Source organism: Notothenia coriiceps, unplaced genomic scaffold (assembly GCF_000735185.1).
Source record: "Notothenia coriiceps isolate Sejong01 unplaced genomic scaffold, NC01 NC01_scaffold00008638, whole genome shotgun sequence".
Taxonomy (NCBI): Eukaryota; Metazoa; Chordata; class Actinopteri; order Perciformes; family Nototheniidae; genus Notothenia; species Notothenia coriiceps.
In genome coordinates this window covers 236,489-257,944 of record NW_011341339.1, presented here as the reverse complement: position 1 = coordinate 257,944, position 21,456 = coordinate 236,489, and the positions used below count along the sequence as shown (strand labels likewise).

General features: G+C 38.4%; 1 protein-coding gene across 1 annotated transcript; it reads left to right on the top strand.

Annotated features, from left to right (window-relative positions):
• The first annotated feature begins 3,159 nt into the window (after positions 1–3,159).
• Positions 3,160–17,830, top strand: mcoln1a (mucolipin TRP cation channel 1a). The gene is made up of 14 exons (XM_010770245.1): positions 3,160–3,346; positions 8,471–8,748; positions 8,952–9,119; positions 9,862–10,018; positions 11,643–11,724; positions 11,998–12,094; positions 12,497–12,596; positions 12,838–12,944; positions 13,191–13,340; positions 13,608–13,709; positions 13,885–14,007; positions 15,164–15,370; positions 15,490–15,620; positions 16,423–17,830. Exons 1-14 carry the CDS (start codon positions 3,316–3,318, stop codon positions 16,457–16,459), a joined length of 1,770 nt encoding a protein of 589 aa, XP_010768547.1. The 5' UTR covers positions 3,160–3,315; the 3' UTR covers positions 16,460–17,830.
• Positions 17,831–21,456: the final 3,626 nt, after the last annotated feature.

Sequence of the window (21,456 nt, the reverse complement as noted above, 5' to 3'; positions counted from 1 at the left end):
ATAAACAACAGAAATTAAATACAAATATTGCATAAGCATGCATAGGACATTCAGCACAAATGTTCCACAAAAATTAAATAAATATTGAAACATAGGAAGTTAAGTAAAAATGTTCAAAACATTTAATAAAATAGAATAAAAGTATTATATGAACTGAAGAAGTTAGGTAAACATGTCCAAAAAACATAAAAGAAACACTACAATATACAAAAACATCTGCATACCAGTCTAAAGGTTTAACATATTATTTTTTGTTGGGTTTTTGAAGAAACCTCACATTTGTCCATGAACTGACCACNCATATGTGACCCGCTCTATCGAAATCAGTCGGAAGTCGCAACGGCTCATTTAAAAATAAACGTGGATTTGCGTAAAAAACTACACGAACCCCGAAAAAATAGTTTTTTACGCAAATCCACGTTTATTTTTAAATGAGCCGTTGCGACTTCCGACTGATTTCGATAGAGCGGGTCACATATGTTCTCATTTTTTTTATCAGTACAGTTTTGAAAGCTTTTTTGCTTTTCTTTGCCATAGTCCACTTTGGACTATATGAAATATTTCAGGATTGCACTTTTAACTCACTTGAAATGTTCTCACTTGCTTAGTTTCAAAACATAACAAATGCCATAATCTGTTCATTGGGGACCATCAATGCTATTTTTCATTGCTGTTGCCGGCCACCATTGCTCATGCAAACCTACTACTGCTGCGCCCCCTGTAATCTCAGAGGCACCCTGAGTCATTTTGTTCTGGAACATGGACATATACTAAACATTACATTACATTACATTACATTGCATTTAGCTGACGCTTTTATCCAAAGCGACTTACAATAAGTGCATTCGACCAGGAAGATACAACCTTTAAGAAAACAGAATCATATAAGTACATCAGGTTTCATAGAGCCAAACATTTCAAGTGCTACTCAACTGGCATTTAAAAAGCCAGCCCTTTATTAGTATATAAGTGCTTTGTTAGTAATTTTATCGCTCGAAGTGGAGTCTAAAGAGATGAGTTTTCAGTTTGCGTCGGAAGATGTGTAAGCTATCTGCTGTCCTGATTTCAATGGGGAGCTCATTCCACCATTTTGGAGCCAGGATAGCAAACCCACGTGTTTTTGCTGATGGGAACTTGGGTCCCCCTCGCAGTGCGGGTGCAGCGAGCTGTTTGGCTGATGCAGAGCGGAGTGCACGTGCTGGGGTGTACGGTTTAACCATGTCCTGGATGTAGGAAGGGCCAGATCCATTCGCAGCATGGTACGCAAGTACCAGTGTCTTGAAGTGGATTCTAGCAGTTACCGGAAGCCAGTGAAGGGAGCGGAGGAGCGGTGTGGTGTGGAAGAATTTAGGAAGGTTGAAGACCAGACGAGCCGCTGCATTCTGGATGAGCTGCAGAGGTCGGATGGCACATGCAGGTAGACCAGCCAGGAGGGAGTTGCAGTAGTCTAGGCGTGAGATGACGAGAGCCTGGACCAGAAGTTGCGTCGCTTTCTGGGTCAGAAGGGGTGATGCGGTCCTTGTTTTTTTGCAGTGTATTAGCTGACACCCACAATTTCCAAGCCAATAGGCAGATGGAAAATCTACAATTTCCTCACGTTGCTGTCTTTGGCAGGCCTGATGGGACAATAGCTGTAGCAAACAGTGCATATTTGTTTCTATAATAATAATAATGGGTTTCATTTATAACGCACTTCACATTTGAGTTCAAGGAAGTATGAGGGGTGAGGAGTTCCTTGAGGTAGGGAGGGGCAGTTCCATGGATACACTGGTGGGTGAGGAGGGAGACCTTGTATTCGATCCTCAGTTCCACGGGGAGCAGTGATTTCAGGATGGGGGTGATATGATCATATTTGCGCACCCTCATCACCACATGTGGAATCACCACACCAAAGCGATTTCCCACAGAGGTGACGCAGCTGTACTTGTGTCAAATGTCAAGCTTGCAATCAAAGCATTATGTATTTATTATAATAATGTTAATACATGTGTTTTGCTCTGATTACATTTAAATGAAAAAAGCTTTTTGATATATATGTTTTGTACTATGGGAATAACAGTATGCTATTTACATTGAAATCAGGTGTTTTACATCAGCTACTGGACGCAGCAACTGGAAATGTTAGGAAAGAAAGGGAAGGGAGGTGAGTCATTTTTCCAAGAGAGGAAAATAAGTCACCATCGCACTCTGATGCTCTTTCTGAGAACCACAACTGTGTGATGGTAAGGTGTTGTACATTTATGGTAAAGTGTTGAAGTTATTTGCAAGGGATGGCCTATTTTTGCATTTGGATTCAAAACACTTCAGAATGTTTTATTCCATACAGAGGGGATATTGTGAATATTTAATGTCTTGTTTTTTAAGATTCTAAATTCAAAGGTTTTATTGTCCTCTGCACAGCAGCTACAGTATAATTATGGCAATGTAAATCTTGTCTTGTCCCAGGCTCCTCGAACAATGCAACATACATATACTGTGTAGCCTACTGTATATAAGACATAAACAATACAATAAATAAAAAAACAATGAAAATAGTGCAAGAAGTAACAAAATAGAAATAAAACAGTCCAGGAGATTGTGACTAATGTGCAAGTAATAGAAAGCTTTTATTTTATATAGTATTGTTATGGTCTGGTCCCCAATTGCAACGTGCATGAAGGAAGAAAGGTCAAGTGTTATAACTATAGTCTATGGGCTTAAATATAACATGATAAATACTCACACATGAGTATAGCTTGCTATTTATTGTTGCTGTTTGTTTGTTTTAGTCGTTGTTTGTTGTTATTGTTTTGTTGGTTTTATTATGCATTGTTGTGTTGTCCTTAATGTTTTTGGTATTGTCTCACCTGAAAATAAAAATAAAAATATTGATAAAAAAAGAAAGCCTTTATTGTCATTATACAAAGAATATACAATGAGATTTTAGTGCAAATAGAATGAGATGAGCTAAAAACTGTATATACAATTAAATACTGTACATTGTATTTACTTAACTGTCTAAGTAAACAAATCTAAAAATCATCATACATTTAATAAAAATCATAAAATTAAAAAATATCTAACCAAAAATGTGCCTTGCCTCCAGGCTGCTCTTGAGCAGCAATGATCTGTGAGTAATGTGGTCACGTGGTGTGGGTCACATGACACACGAGAGGAAGAGAGTTGGAAACAACAGCAGCTCGGCCCGGCTACTGCTTTCAGACAGCTGTGTGATTTCTGAGACCTGTAAACAGTTATTTTTCAAGGAAATACACCCTACTCGCAGTGTTAGCCATATGATTCACCTATTTATTGTTTTCTTAAACGGATAACTACATGGCTGACGCAGTTCACCGGGACTCATTAGGTAATGTAACTCTCCTTTACTCCACAGTTAGACACGACTCATTTGTCTTTCTACAAGTAGACATGGTTCTGTCTACTATTAAACTGTGTTAAATGGTGTTGTTTTCCTGCTGGTCACCTGCTAGTGTCAGAGCTGCAACAACACAACATGTAGGTTACTGTAAACAGTGGTGTAATGTCGTGAAGTACATTTACTCAAGTATTGTAATTAAGAACGATTTTGGGATACTTGTTCTTTACTTGAATATTTTTATTGTATACTAATTTATACTCCACTAGTATACAAAGTCATTAAAAGTAGCTTCCCCTTTACCAGCTTTAATCAACACAATGCATCAAAGTTAACTTAAGTTCAAGATCTGAGTACTTCTCCCACCTCAGACGGTAAATCTGCTCTGTCATCTTCTTCTACAGTACTCCTTTTATATATCAAGTGTGCTTTCCCAAAACAGCTCAGGTTTTTGCTACGATGACTCCTTACTGTAATCCTTGTTGACAACGTGGGATTTTCCCTCCACAGGTTGTGTCTAAATAAGGAAAGCATCATTTAGTGAGAGATGTAACTAGACAACAATACAAGAAAAGGTTGTTAGACATAACCTCATTTTGATAATTATATAGCAGTAACTGTCATCAACTGTTTAAATAACAGTCAGAGAAAGGTATTCAACTATTTTTCTCTCAAAAAAAGTCCTTGTAATGTAAAGAGTTAGTCATTTTACAAGATCAACTCAAATACAGGTATTTATTCTACTTTGGGGTTAAACTAAATAAGATATTCAACCACGGGACATTGTGTTCTTTGAACATGTGATTGTCATTAATACCAATGTTCTGATCCTTTTTGATTAATACGATAATACTTTAATGGTCAGATCAGGTCTGAAATTTGACTTGCATCACAGCAGCTCCATGTAATAAATGACTAGTTTGTTAGTGTTTGAGTTTCAAGCTTCAACTACATGCATTATAGACCACAAGTTATAGCATGCACCTTTCATTTGAGTGAGCTAATTTAACATTACTGATGTAAAATGAGACAAATGGTGTTAAAAACTTGCCCCAGTTTCAGATGTTGATGGTGGGTTTGTTCTTGGTCTCCCGTCTATTAAGACCCAGATGCTACATCACCATTAGCCCCCCCTTTCAGCAACTCTAAACGGCCCAGCTCCTTCATGCATAATAACAGTTTCGACACCATTTTAATAATCTTAACTCACGCATGGTTAAGTCTGCAGTCTTGTTGTTCTGGGTTGGGCGAAGTATGGCTTCACAGATTATGGAGTTCCTCTGTACTGTGAAGGATTTTTGAATTGATTGTGGAAGTTTGTTTGTGACCTTAAAACTGTTGTTTTTAGGGCCAAGACAGGTCTTAGTTCATGTAGACACACAGAAAGATTAAGGCCTGCTTCATGTAGCATCTCGCACAGTATGTGTTCAGTAAGGGTTTATGTGTCTGTGATGGTTTTACATCAGTGCCCCCGAAATTGCCAAAATCATTTTTCCACCCACCACTTCAGGATAAACCACAAAGTTAACCGCAACACTGGAACTATTATTGAACAATAATAAACATCGCTACTAAAAATATTGGTTGTGTGGTAATCTTTCTAAGTAATATTGTATCTGGAAATAAAATTCAATGTTGAGTTTTTACATTTTTTATTGATTTACTGCCTTGCTCACCCCCATGGTGTTGTGGTGGCAGCAGATTTTACAGAGATGCATGTCTTAAAACGTTAGCACATAAAGCCAAATCTATGTCCACTAAACCACCATTTGTAATCAAGGTAGACTGGCCTTTTACAGCCAGATTATCAGGTATTTTCCCCCTGATAATACATCTCACAGTTTGCTGCAAAATGAATAGCATTTCAGTTGATACAAAGAATAACCTCCAACCTGCAGATACCAAGAATATCAATGCATCATCTTTTTTGGTTCAAGGTGTTTCCTTTTAACTGAAGCATAAGAGGAAGTTTTGGACTCTGCACCTGTGGGTGGCCTCTTGCTGCAGCCTGCCAGCCTACAGTAGATACAAGTGTGTTGACATATTCTCAGTGACGGTGAGGACTTAGTCTGACAAACTTGTATTTACTTTAGTGTTTTGGCTAGTACTCCAAAGATAACTGTGAACCGGGAGAGCCAGATATTTCCACAGCTTTATTCAGCATGTGTCATATTTGGTGGCAGGGTCAATGGCCCACTTTTGTTTATCCTAATGCTATCCACCGTGACGATCAACACACTCCTCTGATCAAAGATATGTGCGCACTCACGCCTGTTGTCCGCACGAAATATGAGGTGTTTGGATTATTTTACGGAGACATGCAACCATTGTCGAAGCCAGGGTGTTTTTAGTTTATTAAAATGTCTCTCACGGTGTTCAGCTGGATGTTGTTCATCTCAATTTAATGACTTAAAGTTCTCACAGGTTAGCAACAGGTGTCGTATGATGTAGGAAATGATCCCTATGAACGTAGGAAACCATGCAGGAAACCACATGTGGTTATGGTTACATTTTATTTCAATCACAGTAAACATTTCTGTCTAGCTTACTAACTTTAGGCAGAAAACATAATATGAGTAGACCTAAGAAAATACTCAAGTCTTAAACTAAATGTTAAGTCTTTACTTTGAATTATTAGATGGCGGTTCCACAGAATATCACGGGACAAGAGTTATACCAGTCTGTAACGTTTTTGTTTAGTGTTGTTGAACTTTCATCTAGTTTACAGTTAGTGCTGACTAATATTGAACACCAGGAATGTATTTCTTCTGTTTCACTTCACTTTCCCATTAGACAACTCTTCTAAGCTAAGGCTTTGCTCTGCTGACATACTTTGTCTGTTGAACCTGCATTCATCCTGACTCTGCAGTTCATCTGATCATGCCCATGCTGACGTTGACTGCCCAACAAGTCATTTCCTGAGGGAAAAAACTGAGTTACCCCATTCTTCATGTTCTTTTCTTGCAGTCTCCAGCAAGCTCAAAGCACGTGACATATATTAAGCACGATTAACCTACTTTCCTAACATGAGGTCAGTTTCTGCTAATACGTGACACATCGACCAGCTTTCTCTCCGACCACAAATTGACTGCTCTGTGTAGCCGTGTCCGATGTTTTTAAATGAATTTGAACTTCAATCATTTTGGTAATTTCTTGGTATTGAGATTTCTTATTCAAGAAAGACATAAGAATAAGAAGCAATCACAGTCAGACAACCGCACGAATGTCATACAAAAACAACACAGACAACAAGGCAAGGCGACAATAATTGACGAATAATTATGAGTTACATTCATAAGCTTTAAAACAAATACAAATAAAAGATAGCTTTTATAGCGAGAGGAGAACGTTTAATTTTGGAATTATTGGGCAATAATGCTAAGATGTCATTGTAGAGTGTTTGCCCTGTGTCTCCTACCTTAGCTTTAAAGGATATTAAGAAATGTAGAGGTAAGTTTATCATAACATTTTCATTGCTTAATAATGTAGTTGTCTGAGGAGTTGTTCTTCTCTTTTGGTTGTTGCAGCCTCTCGGTCGGAGACACATTTTCTTGATTATTCTAACACCACAGAAACAGAGACTCTGAATTTAAGAGGTGTAGCATTGTTTTCAAAAGTGATACAAATCCCAAAGTTCAATTGTTAAATTCCTCTTTTGGCTATTTTTGTACCCTTTACTAAGGAGGACAATTAGTCCTTGTGGCTTGGAGTAAAAAAAATGGTTAAATCACATGTGCAGCCGCACTGAGCACATGTCTCAAAGCGCCAGAGGGCACAGAGAGGAATACATCCACACAGATTCAGAGACAAAAGAGAACGTGTCAGACTGAGGTGAAAGCTGAAGACAGACTGTTCCGGCACACCGAGAAGAACTTGGAGTCACGTTTTGCATGAAATGGCAAGACTCCGGCTTACTCACTAAATTTATGTGATTTCCCTCTCAGCCAGTTATAGTCACAACTGTTGTACTGCACAATAGTGCATTTCTGGTGTTTGTCTCTTAGTTTGCCGTAAGTCATTTCTGTGGTTATTGTAGGTCAAAGTTAAGCGTGTTAGCATGCTAAAATGTGCGAATAAGCAAACACAATTTGCAGACGAGCTATTTCACAAACCCAGCATTTGTACAGATTTTCCAAGTTTAGGTTAAAGGTGACCTATCATGCAAAATGCACTTTTGTACGTCTTTTATACATGAATATGTGTCCCCGGTGTTCCAGGGAACTCACCAAGTGTCAGAAAACACAACCCTCTCTATTTTCCTCCATACCCAAATCTCTAAAAAAGGGGCTGCAACGGATCTGATACAGACTGATCCAGATTTGAACACTTCTGTGACGTCACAGAAGTGGCGCTACGGCTATTGGGCCAACTCCACCAATCAGGAGGAGACAGCCACGGACATTGCCGTTCGAAAGCGCTGGAGACGTTGTAGTACATATGCCAGGCCTGTAGATGGTGCTGTTCTCACAGAATCAGCCCATGAAAAGACTGTTAAATTGAATGAAATGAGGAATGGCTAAAATGCATGACCTGTTTGGTATTTTGAAAAATAAAAAGTATAAATATGCCTTATATAGCTATGGTCCTACACTATATTATTCAAATATAGCATGATAGGTCCACTTTAACATCCACAAACTGAAGGTAGCTAACTACCTTGGCTTAAAAGGTCTTAGGAAAATCACTGAAAGCATTTGAGACACGAGTCCTCCAATATTATTAAACATCAGTAAAACAGTTAAATGTCAGGGAAGACAGTAATGCTGATTTAGAAATCTTTCTGTGGATAGTGTTTGAAATACTGCACAATATTTTTTGTGAATAAAGAAACTAACGATTGGGAGATGCAGCTTGTGTGGACAATGCATTTCTAAAGAAAATACCCAAATATATTATGGTATAAGAAATGCCTTATGGTCCAAAGTGTTTATTATATTATTTATACAGCTCAATTATATCATGAGGCATTAATTTGAGTTCCCCGGTCCGTTCAGCTTGTGCTTCGGTTATCTTTGAGAAGATGCCCCCATCAAAGATTATGAACTGTTTTTTTTATCATGTTATCGGATCACATTCTGCATGAGAAAATAAACATTGTTTTTGTTTTTGTTTCAGAGCAAGAAGGCCTATCGGGCTCCATGTCTCCCTACGGCTCCACAGACGGCAGCGGAGAGCAGGACCATCAGAGTCACAGTCATGGCAACAACCAAAGCAACCATCTGTTTCCCACGGCCGAGGCGGGTCATTGGGTCGGGGATGATCAGGAAGAGGAGGCCATTCGCAGGAAGTTAAAATACTTCTTCATGAGCCCTTGTGACAAATACCACGCCAAGGGCCGCAAGCCTTACAAGCTGATCCTGCAGCTGCTAAAGATCATTATTGTCACAGCGCAGGTACGCCAGAAGTTCTCCATATATTATCATATTATAGTTTTACTACTTATGTGTAAGAAAGAATAGAATAAAACTGGCTATTTTCATGAAAAGTGATTTAATCCCAACTCAAGTTTCGCATTATTCAAGCACAGCTTCAGGGTTTATAGTCTCCTCACTTCTCCTCTCCCTGACATGTTTTCTCTTCCCTGTCTTTGCTGCAGTTGGTGCTGTTTGGCCTCAGTAACCAGGTGGTGGTGACCTTTAAGGAGGAGAACACTATGACCTTCAAGCACCTCTTTCTCAAAGACTATGACGAGTCATCAGACAATTCCTACGCTGTTTACAAGCAGAGCGACGTCTACGACCAGATCTTCTACACTGTGGATCAGGTCATTGTTTAGTCCTTTACATCGATGCAATAATGTAACTTGCTCTGAATCTTTTTCAATCACAGTTTGCTATTGAACCAAAGGGTTACAGTGGGGGTGGTGCCAGTGCGAGAGTCAAGGTTTTTCAAAGATACTTTGGTATACATCGTCTCTAGGGACAATGAATGTTTGTGCAACATTTTAAAGATATTTCAGACTAGAGTAAGCTTCTGGTCCGACCAAATGTTTTCATCACTTGTTGAGATTCTAGACGCTAAAATATAGATTCAAAATGAAGGGGAAAAAAACGTCCAAAATATGATTTGGATGGATGCTGGTGTTAGAGAGCACAACCAGGGGTCAACAATGTGACACAATTACTGGACATAAATACACACTGTTTGCACACATTCATGTAAATATATCTAAGATGTAATATGTATATATGACTCAATATTTTCATTTTCATTAATTTCTTAGTTCATAGTTTATGTGACCCAATATGTATATATGCTCATTTTTATTTTTTATTCATTTCTTATTTCATAGTTTTTCATCATTTTTATCTTTGATTTTATCTTTGATTTTATCTTTGATTTTATCTTTGATTTTATTAATCTGTGTGAATCTGTGCTGTCCTATTTTTCATCCTTACCCCGTTGCTTTTTAAACTACTAAATTTCCCCACAGGGATTAATAAAGGTCCATCTTCAGTACGTGGCTGCCTGCTCAGTTAAAGCTCCGCCTCTCATCCTCTCCACAGTACCTGGCCTTACCAGAGACCACAGTGGGACGCTATGCATACGTGTACAATGTTGGTTTCAACGGCAGTGCGCTCTCCCTCTGCCAGCAGTACTACAAGAAGGGAAGCATCGACCCAGCCAATGACACGTTCGTTATAGACCCTCACATCAAAACAGGTACATCAACTTCACTGAATATCTTAGTTAGTTTAACAGTGCTAACAGTGTCTGGAGGCTGTGATCAACTCTCTGCGTGACTTTTACATTGTTGCCTCTTTGCAAACAGAGGGTGGGGGCTGTAATAAGTATGAACAGCACATCCAAAGAGATATGTACCATGGTAGTTTAGTTACACCATTTTAATTGGGTTTAATGGAGTTTAATCGTCACATCACATGACGTGCATTTGTGCCAGTGCTTTAACAGATCAGCTGATAACTCGGTCTCTGAAAAACACAAGTGAACGCTTCCCTCTTGTCAACAAACATTATGAGAGTGTGGAGAAAGTGCTGTAGAAGCAGTGTTTTTTCCTAAAAAGGGGTACTTCATGCATAATGAATATATATGTATGTATATATATATATATTGGTTGTAAATAGTCAAAAATCAAGCAGAGTATTAGATCCAGGGAACAGTTTTTGCCTGAGGGTCAAACACGGGCAACCTCAACCTCACTCCCAAGAAAAGTGAGGATGAATGTGTGAGCATGCTCTCTATCACTTACACAAGTAGCTACAAGAGTTTATAGACTCAAACTAAAAGCTACAAAGTCTTCATAGATCAAAAATAAATATTGCGTAATAATGTTATGAGGTGAAAATAAACAGCCAGGTCCATTTTAGGTTGTTACAGTGCAACACTAGTCTATTCCTGGTCTTTTTAGTACATGTTAACCAAACCAATTGTCTGCAAAACACAACTTCTTCATCTTATAGATAATAAAAGGAAAAATACAAATCATCGGCCATATCTTATGATCAATATCATACAAGTATTATTAGCGTTAATGCGTCCGTTGGGTGGAAAGCACTCTGACCTGCCTGAAGGTCCTGTGTGTTCCTTCTGGAGCAATATAAACCGTATGGGATGCTTAATGGGTACAGCCTCGTGCACCAGAAATGTATCTCTGAGCATAGTGGTGATAAAGCATGCAATGCAGCGTGCTTAGAAATGTTTGTAGCAGCAGTAAAGCAGCTTGCCACTGCATTTAAACCGATCACAGAATCTGATCTGTGGTGGAACACCTTATCTCATCATTCTGGTTGATCTGAGTTATGGGATAAAGACAACTTTTTTCATTCTTTGGTGAGTTTAATATGCTTTAATTGATTGCCCCTTGCAGATTGAAGGGCTCCCACGTACAGATATTATCATTGTCCATAATCTCTCAAAGCCCAAGATGATGCCTTTCAATTTCTTGTTTTTCGTCAAACCAAACATTTTCAGTTTACTGTCAAAGACAAGGAAAATAAATATTCAGATTCAGGACATTTTTTACTGTAATTTGCCAAATGGCTGTACTTCGTAATCCCGTTTACTGTATTAACATATGTTGCACACACTCAGTTTCTTACTTCCTCATATCATTGTGTTTTTAGTACAACGTGACCAGATTTAGAGGAAGTAAAAACTGTGGAAAAAAACGCCAAGTTAAAGTCTTTCTTCACCTGATCACATGTATTTCAATGATTGCTTTTGATCTGCCCCTTTTCACAATTCTGAGAGATTCAGTGTTTCTCTCTCTTCGGGACACGCCAGTTTTCCCTCAACATGACCTTCCTCTGTTCTCCACTCATTTCAGATTGTGTAGGTGTAGACCCGCTGGCCACACCCACAGGTCTGCTCTCCACCAGCTACAGGAACTTTACACTCAAGTTCCACAAGTAAGGCTTCATTTTTCACATGGCTTCAACTTTCTCCTTGTTTGGCCTCCGTTGATTATATTTATCTCTTGAATATCTGATGATGACAGACAACACGCCAACTCTGCTGCACGCACACACGCAAGCATGTACACAGGACACACACATGTTTTGGTACAATAACACGCACAGATAAATGCAACATTTTCTCGTCCTGCTTCTGGTTTGTTCCCGGTCGATTGTTGTCATCATGAAATGTCTGTTTCCAGTCTGATTTGTGTTTTATTTTTCAAGGCTCATTAACGTCACTATAGAGTTCCAGTTGAAGGCCATCAATTTACAGACCATTATATACAACGAGATCCCAGACTGCTACACTTTTTACATAAAAGTAAGTAAAGATGATGGTTCCGTTTCCAGTTCTAGTGAGACTTCTTAAACTGAGAGTTATATATTCTACGTGAATCTGTCTCCTTTATGTGTACACTTTTTTTTTATTAACAAAGCCATTCTTGGTAAAACACAGACTACTTGTCTTTTTTTAAACACATATATGGAAAACAATGTCCAAATATGAAATTGGTTGAGGCATGTAAGTAGCACAGTATTACAACAGTAGTACAAATGCAAGGATTAGCTAACTCTACACATTAGGTTTATCATATAAAATAATGACGTTAGTGCAAAATAAAGCTTTCTCTGAATTCTCAATGGTAGTTGCGGACCTGTTAGAGAGAAATGCAAACTTTATTGTCTGATATGAATTTTCTGCTGCTCCCTTTTTCTTCTTCAGATACTCCTGGACAACAAGGCACACAGCGGCAAGGTGAAGATCCGGTTAGAAAACCAGGCTTCTATAAAGGAGTGTAAAGACCCGAGCGTCTCTGGACACGGTGAGATGAGGGAGAGCATGGATAACACTCAGAAAGTATGACATATGACTCATATTGAAATGCTGCAGCAGTTGTAAGCAGGTTGGAGATGATCATGAACCATTAGCACGCTTAAGGAAATGTATGTTTGAGTTACTATCAGTCAAACGGCAGGAAATGTCATGCGTGAAGTTAGAGTTAAGGTTACTTCATCTGACTGAAACCCAGCTAACGGCTCTGCCTGCTCCCTATGATCCTCCAGCTGAGAACTACACACGTGTAGCGTTTGATGTCGCTGTGGCTCTGGTGTGTACGCTGTCCCTGATGCTGTGTGGACGCTCCATACTGCGAGGCATCATACTGCAGCAGGTACGTAAAGTCTGTTGCACCCAAAATAAAACAGATTTAGCTTTGAATTACAGCTTTACAGTCACCAGCGCATGCATGGTGCAAGAAGGGAAAACATGAGTCAGCAGACTGAGGATATAACAACTTTGTATTTTTGCCATTTTTAGTTATCCAATTTATTTACGAAGGCCCAGTTAATAAACGTTTCCTTACATCCATCTAATGCTTCATGTTGATTCCTCTCTTACCATCTTTGTGTGTTTACAGGAGTATGTGAATTTCTTCAGGGAGACTCTGGATCGTAAAGTGTGCTGTGCAGATCGGCTGGAGTTCATTAACGGATGGTATATCCTCCTTATCATCAGCGACATCCTCACCATCACTGGCAGCATCGTCAAAATCGGCATTGAGTCTAAGGTGTGTCCTACTTACCAGTATGCCTTTTCTGATTTTTTATGTTGGGTTGTATTATGTTCTTACACCAAATCACACAACAACGTTAACAAACTAACCCATCCATGCAGAAGTTGATCAGTAGCTATCGAGTTATTCCAGGAGATATACTTTTTTATGTATTTGCTATTCCTTTAGGTGACCACTATTTATTTATTTTATGTTAGTGGCACATAGTTCAAAAAGGTGCGGTGAGCCATCTTTAAAGTATATTTTCTTATCTCCTGACAGACTATGTCCTCATACGACTTGTGTGGCATCCTGTTGGGAATCTCCACACTCATGGTGTGGGTCGGAGTCATTCGCTACCTCACATTCTTCCAGAAGTACAATGTAAGTCACAGACACAACAAGACAAATTATGTTATTTGTACAAATCTGAGAAAATGCTCCTTTTGATAAGTTGATTTAATTTAGTGTATCTTGTTAATAAAGTCTCCGCTTCCTCTCCCTTTTTTTTCTCTAATGTTTTCCTCTCATATGTCTCATGTCTCGGTGCCTCCCTTAGATCCTGATCGTGACACTTAGAGCAGCGTTCCCCAATGTGATCCGGTTCTGCTGCTGCGTGGCCGTCATCTATCTGGGATACTGCTTCTGTGGCTGGATCGTCCTGGGACCGTACCACGTCAAGGTGAACATCAGTGAAACTCTTATACACTTGTTTGTAGTGCCATTTATATAATGTTGTCTCCGTAATAAATGATGCAAAGAAATTGGAACTTCATTGAAAAAACAAACAGCAAAGATATGCTACAAATCCTTAAAAACAAACACAGTAAAAAATAATACAGCAAAGCTCAGGCTGAGGTTACAGCTTATAGCTAACCCTTTTTACAATACAATATAGACAATATTTGTATTCTGTTCCTACCATAGCATGTAATTTCTGTCATAAATTAAAAGAATATATATTTATTAAAGGTGGGGTAGGTGTGTTTGAGAAACCGGCTCGAGATACACTTTTTGTTATATTCCATGGAATGCTCTTAACATCCCGATAGCAATGAATATCTTAAGTGCTTTGACAAAAAATCCATTAAAAAATGTCATCTGTGGAAGCCGTACTGTAAAAAGCACGACCAATCATTTTAGCCGGCCCGGCTAAAATAACTAGATGTCCTACCTGCCTGTCAGCCTTCCATCTGTGCATAAACTTATCTCATCCCCTCATTGGTCATGTGCACGTTCGTGTGTGTTGGAGGAGGGGCTCTGCAAGGAAGTGGCCGATTTTTTCCGGCTGTGTATTTTCAAATTCTAGCGCACTCGAGCTGGTTTCTCCAAAATTACCTACCCCACCTTTAATGACAAAAAATTGTAAACGTACAAAGTGAGCATCATTTTCATTGCTTCAACGTCTCCTTATATCTGAAATACAAATGTGTTGTTTTTTATCAGTCCTTACCTTTTTAACAAGCACAATACATTTTATGAACAACAACCTGTTTTTACTTTATACATTTAAATGTAACGAAATATACCGATCCATTTCACCAACAAATTGATTACAGTGGATAAAAGCTTCCTCATTCTGAATAACTGAGTTATATCCCGCTGTCCATTACTTCTGCACGTACGGGTTAAAACTCGTAGCTGTTGGCACTCTCTCCCACCAGTATATACGTCCTGAGTTAATTTTTCACATTATTGTTGAAGTCAGATTCATCAGATCACACAGCATCCAGAAAGTTGTCACTTGTGGAGCTTTAACAACTGTTACTGAAGGCTTTGCTAACCAATAAATCATTTGTTAGATGTTTAATTGAGCTCTTCTGCTTCCTGTCCCTTAGTTCCGCTCTCTATCCATGGTGTCAGAGTGCCTCTTCTCCCTGATTAACGGGGACGACATGTTCGTGACCTTCTCGGAGATGCAGGAGAGCAGCACTCTGGTGTGGCTGTTCAGCCAAGTGTACCTGTACACCTTCATCTCCCTCTTCATCTACATGGTGCTGTCGCTGTTTATCGCTCTCATCACAGGAGCCTACGAGACCATCAAGGTAGGAAGTAACTTCAAACCAGGTCATCATTTCTGTTTTCCTAACTACCAGAATGGAGAGGACACATTGCAACAATATATTAGAAAATAACAGAAATGTATTCTCGTTGGTTTCCACAGCACCAAACCCAAGGACCCATCCACATCACAGACCTGCATGCCTTCATAGCAGAGTGCACGGACGCACCAAACTCAGGGAAGTTCAGAGGACTGGAGACCTCGCCGTGCTCTTTCTTCTGCTGCTGTGACAGGTGAGCAGGGGAGGCACACGATTTAATCATTATTTAGGAACAATTAAATAAATCAAGTGTAACCAAACAAAACCTAAGCAGGGATAATAATATCAGACAGTATTGGGAATTGAAACATTGAAACAATAAACTTTAAAATGAAATTAGGTAAAGGAGTTAGGAGCTGTCAGGTAAGCTAGTGGTTATGACACACACAACACAACAGGTTGATTCTGTGCAGATATTCATTGCATGTCACACATATAGACTGTATACAAATCATAATAATATTAAACTATATATATTTTATCTTTATCAGTCTATGGCCGAATCCCTCACTCCCCTCACATGTCTTGTCTGTATCCCTACTTTGACTTTCAAAACAAAAAAGGAAGTAATTCTTTAAAGATACTTTTTCAAAAATGACGACATAGGTTTGAAAGTAGGTTAAAATAGAGTGGGAAAATATCAGATTTAGAAAAAACATTAAAATGTTTGGGGAGAATTTATCTTTTTCCAACATAATTATATTTTGTAATGCATCTTTATTACGAGCACAAACAATACAAACGGATAAAAAGGCAATCATGGGAAAAAAACATGATACATTCTCAAAGCAAGGATTCATTTAAAAAAAATACCAAAAATATCTTTCAGCCTTATTCCCACTTAGATTGATCATCGTCTATTTATTTTAATTTTCAAAGGATCCCAATATTACATATCTTTAGGTAAACACTACCATTATTTAACTCAAAATAATAAAAATGTTAAATATATGGTTTAAGAAAGATTGTTTAATTTGTTTTGTTATTTCCTCCAGAACGACGTCATATGAGGATGTCCTGCTTGTGAACTGAAGTTGACCTCAGTGACCTCAGAAGCATCACTACCCCCCCCTGCTGACCACAGTGAGACACTGCACACTCCTGATGCTGAATGTCTCTGTACCAACATGCTGTGTATCTGGGTCAAACCTCATCACTCATCTGAAGCATGACCTGGAAGGAATGAGTAAAAACATCTTACGCCTGTCTTTTATGTCCATGAAGAAGAAACACGGGGCTGATGCAGGACTGGACCTTGCTTCTGTACGGACAGGCATCACGGATGACTAAAGCACAGACAATTATCTGTTCCTTGTTGGTTTTAAAAAGAGTACCGTATCTATTATAATGTATTTAATGAGGCACAATTTACTGAGTGGGTACAGGTGCCATGATGAAGACTGAAGTAGTGTATACATGGTGCTGTTTTTGTTTTTAGTGTTTTTGTTTTTATAGTATTTAAAAATGTTTACCTCTTAAAGAGTTTCTTATACATATCACAAAATACAGCCAACATCTTGTCTTTTTTCCTACACTCAATTACTCCAATACCATAATATCCTTTACATTCTATACAAACTCTTTGCTCTAGGAACTACTTGGCAGAAGATACAATGGGACAAGTCAATTCATACAAAAGATAGAAGGGCCCTTGGAGAGCACTGACCTCTGCCAAGGCTGTTTCCATAAGTGAAAATGAATGCTTGTGTATGCCCCAATGAATTGGATCCATTCCAAAATAAAATGGGTTCTTACTTAGCCCATGTGTATCTATTTCACCCAGTCTATTAACATTGGGCCAGTAGTTTTTATTTATTTGTTTTAACCCCGAGACAAACAAATCAACGTGGCAGGGTTCGTTCGGTAAAAACCCCAAATCCAAAGTCAGAACAATGTGGTAAGAAAGGACCACAAGCAGATGTACAGTTTGAGGTTTCAGATGTGGGATTGATTTGTTTTCTGTCCCGTGAACTGCACCTTCTGTATAGAGTTTCAAACACTTTGATTTTTTCTACTGCACAAGCGTCACGCTGCCTTCAAATGTGGATACTACTATTGTTGTACAGCTTGTGTGATGTATTGCACTCAACTGAGCTTTCATCACTATTATGTTTATAATGAAGCACTCAACATTGCCTGTGGTTATCTACAACAAGGAAAGCTCTTCTTTCAGACCCATGGGCATGTTCCTTTAATGATGCCTTACTTCATTCATTATAAGGTAAACATAATAGCCCTTACCTTCAATTCTATACTGATTGTAGTTGTATCTGGCGTGTTTTAAGAGAGAAATGACTTGAATCATCCGACAAAGTCGAGCTGGGTTTAAGCCAGGGGTGTCAAACTCAATTTCATCGCGGGCCACATTAGAATTATGGTTGCACTCGAAGGACCGGTGGTACATTTAAGACTATATAAATATACATAGATAAATATCTATAATATATATAAAATAATGTATTATTTAACAATATTTCCTCTGCATTGGATTATTATCGGATAGGGTAATAACTTCATAATTAACTACGTCTAAAAGCAGAAGTCTAGGGCAAATAATTGCAAGTCTCTTCAGTGCGCATCTCACAAAATGAGATGCATTGTGGGACATGTAGTTTATGGGCAACGTCCTCCTGTAAAGCGGCACGTAACCTTATAATAAACGTATTATATTCTTTGCAAGCTGTTGTGGGCCACATACAATGAGGTGGCGGTCCCGATTTGGCCCCCGGGCCTTGAGTTTGACACCCCTGGGTTAGGCTAACAAGAAGGCAACTGAATGATTGCATAAACATAATTGCACTTCTGTAATAATGCCCTGTCACACTGAATCATCTTTTACTGTCATGTTGTTGTCTGCATAATGATGTCTTGTCGAAAACAGTTTTCCAGTGACTTAATCTCTAGTAGAGAGTAGAGGCTTGATTTTTTTATTATACCTCATAAAGCGCACACAAAGAGTCTCAAACTCTCGAGTCTAGAAGGTTCCTTGTCAGGAAAATAGTTCAGGTATAGTTTCTAAGAGAGATTATCTCTGGTTCAAGCAGTAACAGGTTAAACAACAGTGTTTTTTCAGTAATCTTATTCCACATAATAAACAAGCAATGTCCTATTTAAGCTGAATATGCTGATGGATCTAGATGGAGAAGTGTCTTAAATGTATCAATGGCCTTCACATTAAATGATATGTTAGGCATGCATTATTTAAAATGATGTAGATGTACCTTTCCTACAGTTTGATGTTTTTCTACATAAAATCAGGACTTTAACTGTACAACATTAGAGACTCTAGATGTCTGGAAACTATCTACTCGATCGTCTTTGATATTAAAACATTGTCGTGTTTCACTTCATATCATGATTTTATTTCATCTGCAGTAACTTGACTTAGGTGCAGTTCCTATGGGTTGTCAGAAGAGGGAGTAGCTGGATACTGATCTGTTTAACATAGTACTAAAGTAATACATTTGTATTATCTGCTTTGTTGGCATAAAAGCTTTATTTTTACTTGGAAGTAACATTGAGATTGAAAACCTATTTTATAAGTGAGACAGGGTTAAATGAAAGTTATGAACATGTTAGATCACATAAGATCACAACAACAACAAAAGGTTTTTAAGTTGTTTAATAATTTAAAGAATAAACTATGATTCTTCAATCCAGCACACAAACACAGCTGTTTCAGTTTCAGGCTGCAGCACAGAGCTTGCAGAGAGGGGAAAATACACTTTTTTTTTGAGCAGTCCGATATGATGAGCTCATTTCCTGGTTATTGAACTTCCCAAGTGAGGCTTGGCAGTTGATGTAGCACATCTCTGCCTTCCATCCACTTAACCCTAATATCATCATACATTATGTACTGCTCTAACCACGCCTTGGTGGTTCATGCCAGACTTTGTGAGATGGAAGGAGATGTAGGATTCATAGTTGAATGCACTTCATAAATATGTTTCATTTCATTTTAAGAGGACATGATGTGTACATATGCAGAACTGCTTTAACTACAGAGGTAAAGTCTTGCTCCAGAAGCTTCTAATGGTCTATCATTTGTAGTTTCAGTTTGCTGATGTCGGGCGTGGTGCTTTGTTGATGTTGATTTGATCTCAGCCTGAAATCCAGTCAGCTTGCTGTTAGAAATTCAGGTTATTTTATATTAACTATGCACCGCAGATCAAAACTGCAAGCCTGCAGCAGCAGCAGTTTCCTTTTCCTGTCCTGTATCTTATAATACTGAGTCACTGGGCTTGCAAAGTGTGCTTAGTGCCACAGGCAGTGTGTGCATCTGTCTACGCTACGAGGTGTTTTGGCAAATGTGTGGCCAGACCACCTCACCAAAGAAAAACATTTAAAGAACTAAGCCTACAAATAAAAGCACTGTATATGTATATTATCAGTCTATCCTAACTTTTTTTTGGATTTCTACTAGAGCCCAGTTCTGAGCCACACCCTGGTGTAACAACATTATGGAGCAATCTGAAATGGATGGGCAGGATGTGAGGTGAATATTGCAGCTTTTTCAGCTCTTTGATATGATGATTAGTGCCATTAGTGCCAAGTTCAAAGAAGGAGCCGAAACCTGTTTACTGACATAGTTGTGGTTGTGGTGCACCATTGTTTCAGTTATGCATTGTTTTAAACAATTCAGCTGCAAAACATCTTTAAATATAAAAACAGCCTACTAAATGTAGGTTTTAGTTGAATAAACAGTGAAACTTTGGGGAGAGTTTTGGGTGTCCCTCGTGGATTGGAAAGGTTGACAGACTGCTGATGAAATATCTGCCACGATCCTGTACAGAGCAGGGATGGAGACGTGACTCACACACTCTCACTCTTCATTGAGAATGTGTTCACTGACGAATCCTATGTTGATGCTTTCTGGTTAGCCTTCATTCCTTCCTTCTCTCAGAGAGTATTAGATTTCTCTTTTACCAAAAACTTTTTATTCGAAATATCTCCATTCTTCCTCCCCGAGCTTTGTTGGAGAAAACAACAGTTTATGTCAGATGTCTTTATTCCATTCACTCTTTCTTCTCTCTGTGAGTTCCAATAGTCTTTGTATGTCTTCCTCCTTTTCATTGATTTCTATTGTGGTGCCTGCAGCTGCAGCTCAAAACTGCATTCAGCTTGCAGCTTTTGTGGGCTTGTACCATAGGGAAGTGGACACTGTGTTTAACTACAAAAGCAGAAACTTTTATCAATCTGAAAGGATCAGTTTTATTCAGGCATACTTCCAACTATCTAGATCTCTGGGAACAGAAAACCCTTTTGTGAAAAAGGAAAATGACTATTCAACTCAAAGTTACGAATACTTTTACTTTTACTTTTTTCTTAGGAGTACTTCCTCCAGCACTGTAAATCTACAACAAACCACTCTCTGACCTCAGTTTTTTAAAACAATTAAGTTTCTCCCAAAGGACAATAGGTGGCCCCGTACCACACTGTGTTCCCCTATTTTTTCCTCCTTTATTCAAGAAAATATATATATGTACATCGAACATTATATACACACAAAACATTGACTTCAGGGATACATAAAATGTGTGAAAAATGGAATACAAAAATATAAAGAAATAAAGAAAGAGATAGTGATGACCAAAAGGTAACATTTAAAGTACAAATATTTATCAAATAATCATTTGGTTTTGCTTGCCTTCTTATTTTTTGTAATTCTTGGTAAAAATGTGTATGGCTTGAGTCAGTAAATGTCTTCTTGTGAATGTGGGAGCCCTACCACACTTTTCCATTATTTGTTTAAAGAAAAATATATATGTAAATCAAACATTATTTATTAGAGATATAAAGAAAATAGTGATAAAAACCAAATGTAACATTTCAAGTAAAATATTTATAAAATGCAGATTTCGTTTTGATTGCTTTCTAATTTGTAATATTTGTAATAAAAGCGAAAATGTGCAAAATAAGGTTTTGACGTCACAACGTTGACGTCATTCCTGTTTTGCATAATCATCAATCTCGCGTTGTTGATTGGACCGCCGGCGGGATTTAATCTGCATCTCCCCGCCCCGAGTCAT

Coding starts and splice junctions, on each gene's coding strand:
- mcoln1a (XM_010770245.1), top strand. CDS start 3,316: ATGGCTGACGCAGTTCACCGGGACTCATTAG. Junction 12,095..12,496: donor GCTACACTTTTTACATAAAA/GTAAGTAAAGAT, acceptor TTTCTTCTTCAG/ATACTCCTGGACAACAAGGC. Junction 12,597..12,837: donor CCCGAGCGTCTCTGGACACG/GTGAGATGAGGG, acceptor ATGATCCTCCAG/CTGAGAACTACACACGTGTA.